Below are 8,997 nucleotides of genomic sequence, written 5' to 3'. Positions count from 1 at the left end.
TATTCGCAATATGACCTGGCTGACAAAATACTTATTAGAATGCCTCGCCATCATTTAATGACCTCTGTTAGCTAACGATGTTCATTATCTCCACTGTAATCGGCGCAAGAATAATCTTTATAATTTCCATAAACTCCAGAGAATTCCTTGGTTTTGGCATCTTCTCATTGTATATGCGTCAGAGCTGAATTAATGGTAATAATTCAGATTTGACAGTCACCGTCTCCATGTTACACAATGATGACGGTTATCTCTCACCATCGGGCTTATATGCATGAAAACAATACCAATGCTAAATGTCAGCGCTTTCTTGAGGTATCTGTTGTTGTAGTGGTAACATTTAGTGGAGCGAAACGCATCTTCACTGGAAGCAATGCTTCTATCTATATATCTATCCATCCATCTATCTCTCTATCTATTCATCTCTCTCTCAAAAATATTTCTCCCCACCTCCTCCTCCTCCTCCTCCTCCCTCCCCCCCCCCCCACTCTCTCGCTCTCTCGCTCTCTCTCTCTCTCGGCCAAGCTTGGCTGCGTCAAAGAGTGGCACTTCTTTTGACTGGGCTCCTGGCACATACACGTGCTGCTCCTAGCGTCGGCACCTTGCAAGCACAGCAGTCACCTTCCAACCTCTGCGACTCTCCTCCGCTCCGTCTCGGTCAGTCGCAGTTATTTTCGCAGGACGGAGAGGGACCGCCGGCTGTCCGCTTCGCCCCCGATTACATTACCCGAGGAGTTTTCAACGTTGGGGGAATTTGGGAGGTTTCGCTTTCGCAAGCCCACCGCCTAAAGACTCTATGCCCTGCGAAAGACACGCGGCTGGTCGCTTTACCGAGCCATAGAGGGCTGCCGCCGTGCGTCCTGGTGATGAGGTTGGTGGCGCACAGCCGACACAGCATTAAAGGAATCCCTCTGTGTCTGAAGAAACCGCCCCAGTAAGGGACAAGAACAGAGGGAGTGCTGCGGGAACTGGTGTCGGCTGGGACGCTATCATTTCGACTAGGATGCATCTCTTCAGTGCCATGTTCCTGCTTGTCATGTTGGCTGTCATGCCCTGTGAGGTAAGGACTCCCGGCACAAACGCTTGCACGCTATGAATAAGCATTGTTTAAAAGTTCCCAAAGCAGTGCTAACCGCTTATAGATTAATTCTCACATATAGATACTTGTATTAAGAACCTACGACGTAATAAGAGCTGTAGCAGAGTTACTGTAAAAAAAGAAAAAAAAGAAGAGGGGACATTTGATGTTAAGGCAGTGCAAAGACTGTATGCATGTTGCTGCATTAAACAGGAAAATTGCTATTGTTCTGAAGGCATGAAGCAAGGAGGTAGAAACTTCAGGGAAGACGTGGGAATATGCAGAGCTGCAGTTGACGGTAAATCCACCTGAACTTGCCTCACTTGCCCTTTTAATTCCGGGAATTCAAGTCTCACACATTTTCAGTCAGACATGAATCTTGATGCAACTTGTATATGAATTACAATGGGTGGAACCAAATGATGGTTTCATGGTGAATTCAATTGTTTTGAAAAAAAGGAAAAGTAAAATATGTTAGTGGTATTGGTTTATGGGAAAACCTGATACCTTTGAAGCCCCCGGAGGTCGTTGTTTACAGACTTCCCTATCTACCTCTTCATCACTGACAGACACAGAGGTCTCCGAGATACACCGTAACCGAGTGTGCCGATTAAGCGGAAAGACACTGGCAGTCTGAGTGTTATGTGTGAATTGCGGCTGTGAATACGAGCCATGCGTAATTAGCAGTGTACCAGAGCAGCGCCAACAAATGGTTGTAGATTCTGGAGATGTGTGGCGTGCCGTAGTGCATGCATGGCACTCGAGAAAAAGCCGCGTCACTTTGGCCAAAATGATGAGCTTTGATGTGACAGTTTCGAATTGAAGTGAAGGACGGTAAATTATTTGACCCAGAAACGCTTTCGGTCTCGGCAGTAACATTTGAACTTGCAGGGGTTCGGCTGGTCAGCATATGCTACATTGAGCATAAGGCAGCGTACAAAGTATAAGGTCAGCTAATAAAGTAGTGGCTCTTATTTGGGAGTGCATCAAATAGCCGATGGTGTACGTTGGAGGGTGCCGGTTCGCACCTTTAGTTCCATGCAGCAATATATTCAGTCCCACGGACGGCGCCGTGTCGCGCCTTTGGTAAAAAAAAAAGCAGTCTGAGTCAATTTAGCACCACAGACAGCGCCTCCTCCTATACGTTGGCGGTGAGTATCACCATTTGGCAGAGGCCACCAGACAGATCTCAAGACCTTGCAAAAGAAACACTGAAAATACAATTTTAAAAAGGTTCTGGAACAGCAATGTATTTATAAAAAACAATATATCCTATATTTAAGTGATATAAGAGATGAAACTAAGAGTGGGAGGGACGTATGGTCCCTCACCAGTTGTTTCATCGCTAAACCATGCAGTTCAAGCTCATTTATGTTTTGGGTTTGGTAGACTTTTCACATATTTAACTGTGGTTACCTCTGTTTATCACTAAATAATATGTGGCCCATTGCTCAGGAACATGCTGAGGAATATGCTTAACATATAGAAACAGTAAAGGCCATGCAGTCTGTTGCAGCATACTTTAGTGTTTTATATGTCCTCTCTACAGGGAAGGATTACACTGCAGTTGACCTTTAGAAGCTACAGCATGCTACATGTCTACAGGATGTAAGCTGATGAACAAGACTGCACACCTGTGTGCCAGGTTCAAAGGATAATGTGTACAGCACAGATGGTATGAGATGGAAACAAATGGATTTCATCCCGAGTGCAATAAAACAAGGTGCAGGAGTTCCCGGGGCTCTCATTTAACAATCACACTAAACACGTCCGCAGCTACACGCCTACCACAAAATCACACGACGCGTTGAAGTGCCTTTTTAACCTCCTTTTAATTGAATCGATGCGTAATAACTAATTTAAACATAAACTGAAAACTAGTTTAAAATCTAATCTCATAACTAATCCTTACACTTCAAGTAATCCACATCCACACGGCACTATGTTCTTCAATAAATAACGAGGAATAAATGTCACTTGTAAAACAGTCGCGATTGTGACACGGAAAATGTAGCTGATGATTTACTATCATATCTCAACCCCTTCTTTCAGTGGGTTCAAACTGTAATTGGCCTTGGGGGACAATTTGTTATAAGTGTTCACATTAAATATTTAAAAGTCTGAAAGAAAATATGACGCTACCAGTCTCCCTAAGATTGCACTGCAAACATAAAGAATTGATGAGTTCTTGCCTATCTACTGCAATGAGGGTAACACTCCCTACTAGAGTTAAGATATCCATCCACATATCACAGTCTCAGTGCAGGGCGTGAATTAAATATTTACAGGGCTTTAATGAAACAGATGCACTTGTTCGTTCACTGGATGTGTTAACCATAAAGCCCATGGGTCCTTAGTGATACTGATACATGGGCACCTGCTTGACCTTGGCACAGATGTCCTGCTATATGGTGTGCACATCAAGCCATGCGTGACTGTAGGTGCGTGCATTTAGAAGAAATGTAATTTACGGTGCACCCATATAGTATACCGCACCAAATGCAGTATTCATTTTAAGTGATTTTTTCAAAAATGTACTCAAGATGTCTAAAATATAATGGATCATTTCAAATTAATACCAAGGCAAATCAACTCCTCTAAAACTACCAGACATTCAGAGAAATGAGTGCTAAAAATCATTCTGCAAGGTGCAAACATTGTTTCATTTACATCATTTTAGAAAATGTCACAAAATATTGCATGAAAAAAAAATTACATGTTATTTCTTGTCAAGAGTTGGAAATCATAGTATCTTGGCCTACTTTTGTGTGAAACTCATCTTTACATTAGTCTAGTTAATATCACTATAATTGCTCAGAGTGTAAATGTAGTGCAACAGCAGACATTCTGAAACAGGAGATGCTCCATTTATTGTATATAGAGTAGAATTTAATGTGAACAATGAGATGATCTGATATTGTGTTTGTGTGTTAAACACAAACAAACAAAGGCCACATTCAGTGTGAACCATCCTTTTTATAATAAATGAAGCTTCAATTTGTTTGGTGACAGTTGCCCTAAAACCTCGTGGATAAATATAACTTCAAAATAAATCAGTCACATTCTCAAACGGGTATGTATTTAGAAGAATGTTTACACATCGCAAATATTCCTGTTCGACCATCAAAGGGATTCAAAACAGCTTGCTGGAGCTTGACAGAGGTGAGGTAAAAGTCTTCAGGGGGACAAAAGATTTCTTTGCTTTGCTTTCTGCTCAACTTTTGCTTAAGTTGTCGGTTATAAAGATCGTTTCATGTACTTGAAAGATTCCCATTCAGGTTTCGAGGCATAAAAAAGAAAAAAATGTTGTCCCACTGGAGCAAGGGAGCGCCAGAGGAATACAGTTATTGGTTTAAGATGTCTGGTCTGGAAGACTCCCACCACTAGCATGGTTGAGAGTGATGGAAATAATGACTTGCTTTGCTGTTTTTCTGCTTTAACACCAAGTGCAGTGGTGGAGAAAACCTAATTGCTTGTCATTCTGAAAGAGGGAGTCAGAAACCTGTGTAAGCAATTGGCTGGAATTTTCAGTAATTTACTTAATCCTTTCTCTCACCAGGAATCACGATAAACAATCAGTTTCAACAAACTGCCATTTAGGACCTTGTTAAGTTGTGTTTCCTCATTCTAGATTGGTGTGATGAACGCAGCAGCCCGGGGTTGATTCATAGCTAAAAAGCAACGAGCACTTGTAAATCAGTTATTTAAAACATCATTTGGCACAAACTTTACCTTTATTTACATTCATCAAATTATACAGTACAGTACTTCAGTGTTGTAATACAAGTGTTGTACAGTAGCTGTGATAACGCTATATCGAGAAGACTTTCTTAGCTATGTGTCAGTATTATTAACAAAGCTGACATAGGTAAAGGACAAGTGATGTAAGGTAGTTAGCTGACCTAATGCTAACGCTATCTACAGTTTCTCTGGATGCAACGACAACAAGGACAGGCCTCAGCTCAATCAGAGTCATGCAGGACGAACAGCTGGGATGGACAACGTCCAATCGAGGCAGCTTTAAACCCACCACCGACCTGGCGGTGACCCTTTGGCCAGAAATCTCATTTCCTGGTGCCAGTCCAATGAGAGCAAAGCAGCATGATCACAATAGAAGCGCTCCCCCTGACGTGACTTAATCGAGCCACTTGTGGTAAATTTCTGTCCTTACCTCCGAGCCAAAAGCATTTTACACAGCAGTCTCACCAAAGCATTGAAGCTTGTCAAACCGTGTAACAAATACTGTCCCCTCTCCCGTAATTATCATCGGCGAGCCGACCTGTTAAAAGCTTTTGTAAATATGTGAGGAATGGGACGATGCAGCCGGATGACAGTCAAAGAGGAACAGAGATGTGAGTCTACGTTTCCGAGCAGGAAAGGAAACGAGGTAGCAGGCTGGACAGAGTGTGCTCTGGCAAGCAGCAGCCTCCACCGAGAGAATTAAACAAATGAAAAGCTGCTAGAGCCGGGATATAAATCTGCCAGTGAGCGGCGAAGACGCACACACTCTACTGTTAAAATCACCTTGCTATGCTATGACAGGTCCAGTGCTTGTCTGAATGACTAACATTGCATGACCACACTTGCTCTTGGAAGGTCAAGCTGCAACACACAAATAAAACCTTAAATCTAACGCGACGACATTACATATTTTGCATGCAGTTCACGCAGCATTCATTTTCTCATGGAGTAATGGAACAACATGACCGTGTCAAAAATATGTAAGCTTATTGTGTTTGTCATGCGTTTCTTGCACGGTTAAATAACAGATCCCATATAACCTAATTTTTCATGTTGCCTGTAAGTCACTGACAATCATGTCGAGCACTATGTGGGTGAGTAAGTGAGCAGGCCGGGTTAGATTAGCCACTACGCCTTCATCCACCTTCACGCACCCCCCCATCAATATACAAAAGGTGCTGCTTCACAATCAGCCACAGATAATGAGGTTGCATTATGTTTGATTCAGTGCTGCTTGAAGAGAGTGAATAGTGTCTGCTTGTGTCATGACTGATTAGTGTAGTGCTCGAATCAGTATACTCGATAATGATCACGTCGTGTGAGTCAGAATCTTACCACCGCAAAGAGATCTGTTTTACGAGAGAGATGCAAGCTTAAGAAAGAGGGGCCGGAGCACAGAGAGCTATTGAGCCTGTCCGCTGTTCTCTCCCTCATCTCGATGTTTGATGTGCTTTCATGTTGCCCGGTGCTTCATCATCAGAGGCCTGCGTGTGTGTGTGCGTGTGTGTACAAATAATTAGCGGCATTGTGGGGACTCACCTGTCATCTGAGAACACACATTTGGTCTTAGCGGGGTTAACAATTTGTTTTTGAGGATACCTTGTATTGGTGTTGACGAGTTGAAAGCGTGGATAAGTGTGTGAAACGCGCGGCGTTTGTGGTTAAGAGCCAGAGCAAAAATGAACAGTGTAAAATGTTCCTCTTAAGTACAGTGTATGTCCGTGTGGTAGATAAGAGAAAGGTGAGCATGTGTGTATTTTAATGGAAAGGGAGGTTTGTGTGCCTGTGTGAGTGGCGTCGTTTTTGACGATGCTGTACCTGTTTCTGGGTCAGTTTTCTAAATGTGGGCTGTTCATGATTCACACGGGCGATATTAGTGTGTGTTGATGGTGGCAGAGAGCTTTTTTTGTGATGCGGCCCTGGGTGAAACGGGTGACTGATTTTACTACTGCAGTGCCTTGATGAGGCACGAAGGCAGGCAGCGGTCTGCGTGGTAATTGGCTAACAGATGGAAGGCCGGGTAAAGAAGCATGTGAGGTCAGTGGCCTGACTCTCAGAATAACAGTGTCCCCATCATGATTGGGCCCCTGTGGTAGAGCGCGTGTGTCAGCATGGCCCTATACCTTTCCAGCTGGAATGTCCATTTCCTTATTTTATTTAACCTTTATTTAGCCAGGGAAGACCAATTGAGACAGAAGTCTCGTTTTTGATGGTGCCCTGGTTACATATCATAGATACAGTTATTTCATTATCGCAAAATAATCAAATAAAAAGCTATTATCAAAAGAGACAACATTAATAACATATTTGAAACTTAGAAATCATGCAGTAAATAGGCCAATTAAATTCAAAGTCAAAGTCAGAGAGGAAAGTCTGGTAACCTTGGTATTTAGTCCATGTTTTCAATGACCACTTACTCATTCAGAGCCACAGACTGACCATTACTTATGCTCCAGGGTTGTGTGGGCTCTAAATGACCTCTGTTGCTGTTTTCTGTCTTGTTGAAAACCCAGCGGCTTGCTGTACTAAAATGACCATTAACGATCCCATGGACTGAGCTGGCTGACTCCAGGGCAGCTCATAATCGTCATTAGAAGAGTCTTTAAGGTCTTTTGGGACCGAGTGCTGAATACAGTTGTTACAGCTCTCTCATTTCTACAGACATGGTTTACCTGGCAGCTAACCAGCAGCCAGCTGTACACTCAGGGACTGATTACTTTTTATTCATGCAGGAGGAAAAAAAAAAGTAGATTTACATGTGTCCTCTGAGCCTGTAGTGTCCCCTTTTGACTCTAATTCTCTCTTCCAGGCGATTTCACAATGCACAAATAATTTCTCAAACTATGCTGTGTGCTCATAAAACGTATAGGGTGTTTTTTAGTATCAGCTTGACTGGTGGGGTGAATATCATCCCTATATCACATTCTCGCCTCCACTTTCACTCTTTCTTGCTGTGTGTGTGTGCTGGAGGGTGCAGGACTCCCAGAGGTTTATGTCAGTGACTCTAAGCAAGAGTGACATTCCTCTGACAACACCCAGAACAGGCGCACACATGCACGCGCACAAGCAGTCTCTCTTTCACACACACACATTGTCTCCCGTCTCCGGTTCTCTCTCTCCCCATTGCTCTCTCGTTCACAAACACGTCAGCAGTGGGATCCACAACAGACAAAGAGCCAAACAACGCGTTGAATCGATACCAACAAACGCGACCGAGGCTGCTGAGCCCGTCGTAGGTTGTGGTATGAGTGACGGATGCCAATTAGAGCACCAGACACTGATCATCAGGCTTGATCATCTGGTCAATGCTGGACACACTGCCACCAGCACTAAGGGCAACAAGACATGTTACCCTAGTAACTGCCATCGTGGGACTCGCCCAGTGATTTTTCTTTTTGCGTCCATCTGCTCTTTTTTTGCATTGCAGTAGGCACCTCCTGACCAGTTTTCTGTACGACCTTGCTTTCCCCTGCTCGATGAATCTTTTATGAGCCTGGCAATGTGGGTTTCTGTGGAGAAGATTGGAATATAAATATGGCTGTTGCGCCTAGAGCTCCTCTTCCCGCTCTGATACAAAAGCTTTCATAAGACTGAGCAGATTGGGCAAGCTGCTACTTGAACGGTGCTCTTCACATCTCTTCGCTTTTATCAGAAGACACACATCCTCTATCTGAGAGCGTTATGCATCCTCAAACACCAGACATAGATTCAGCCTCCACCTGCTCCATCACATGGCTGGACAACATTCTCCTGGGAAATCTCGTTTTCCTTTCGAGTCAGCATAGTTTTCTCCTCGAAAGCCCTAGTTAATTACAGATTGCTTGCATTCATGTTATGGAGGGCTGTAGCAGGAATTGGGACTGAAAGAGAGATGATAAAAAAAAAGTGAGGGAGTAAATATCGGTTGGACTCCTCAGACTGTACGCCTCTTTCTTCCTCGTCTCTACTCCTATTTCCCATGATCCTTGCTACTTTCATTCCAGAGAATTATTTCCACGCCGCCATGTGCGATTGTGACAGCATTGCCTCCCCATGTTCAACGCTAACTCAATTGCAGGGCTTTCATTTTGGGGAATGACGGATGAGAGCTATGCGCCGCAGCAGAATCGGGTGGCAAGAGGAACCATTTAATCGATGTGTTTTCCGCGTGGCACTGTCACAGTCACTCAGTAGGGCCA

General features: G+C 43.6%; 1 protein-coding gene across 1 annotated transcript in view; it reads left to right on the top strand.

Moving 5' to 3' along the window:
- Positions 1–868: 868 nt before the first annotated feature.
- Positions 869–8,997, top strand: part of olfm2a (olfactomedin 2a) — a gene marked incomplete at its 5' end in the record, with an annotated part of 40,387 nt that continues 32,258 nt past the window's right edge. The window contains one exon of the mRNA XM_079178098.1: positions 869–1,060. Within this exon, the coding sequence (XP_079034224.1) occupies positions 1,004–1,060 (57 nt within the window). The remainder of the gene's footprint in view (positions 1,061–8,997) is intronic.

The sequence above is a fragment of the Pholis gunnellus genome, assembly GCF_910591455.1.
Source record: "Pholis gunnellus genome assembly, chromosome: 17".
NCBI lineage: Eukaryota > Metazoa > Chordata > Actinopteri > Perciformes > Pholidae > Pholis > Pholis gunnellus.
Note: the sequence above shows the minus strand (reverse complement) of the source record. Positions and strands in the feature narration are given on the sequence as shown.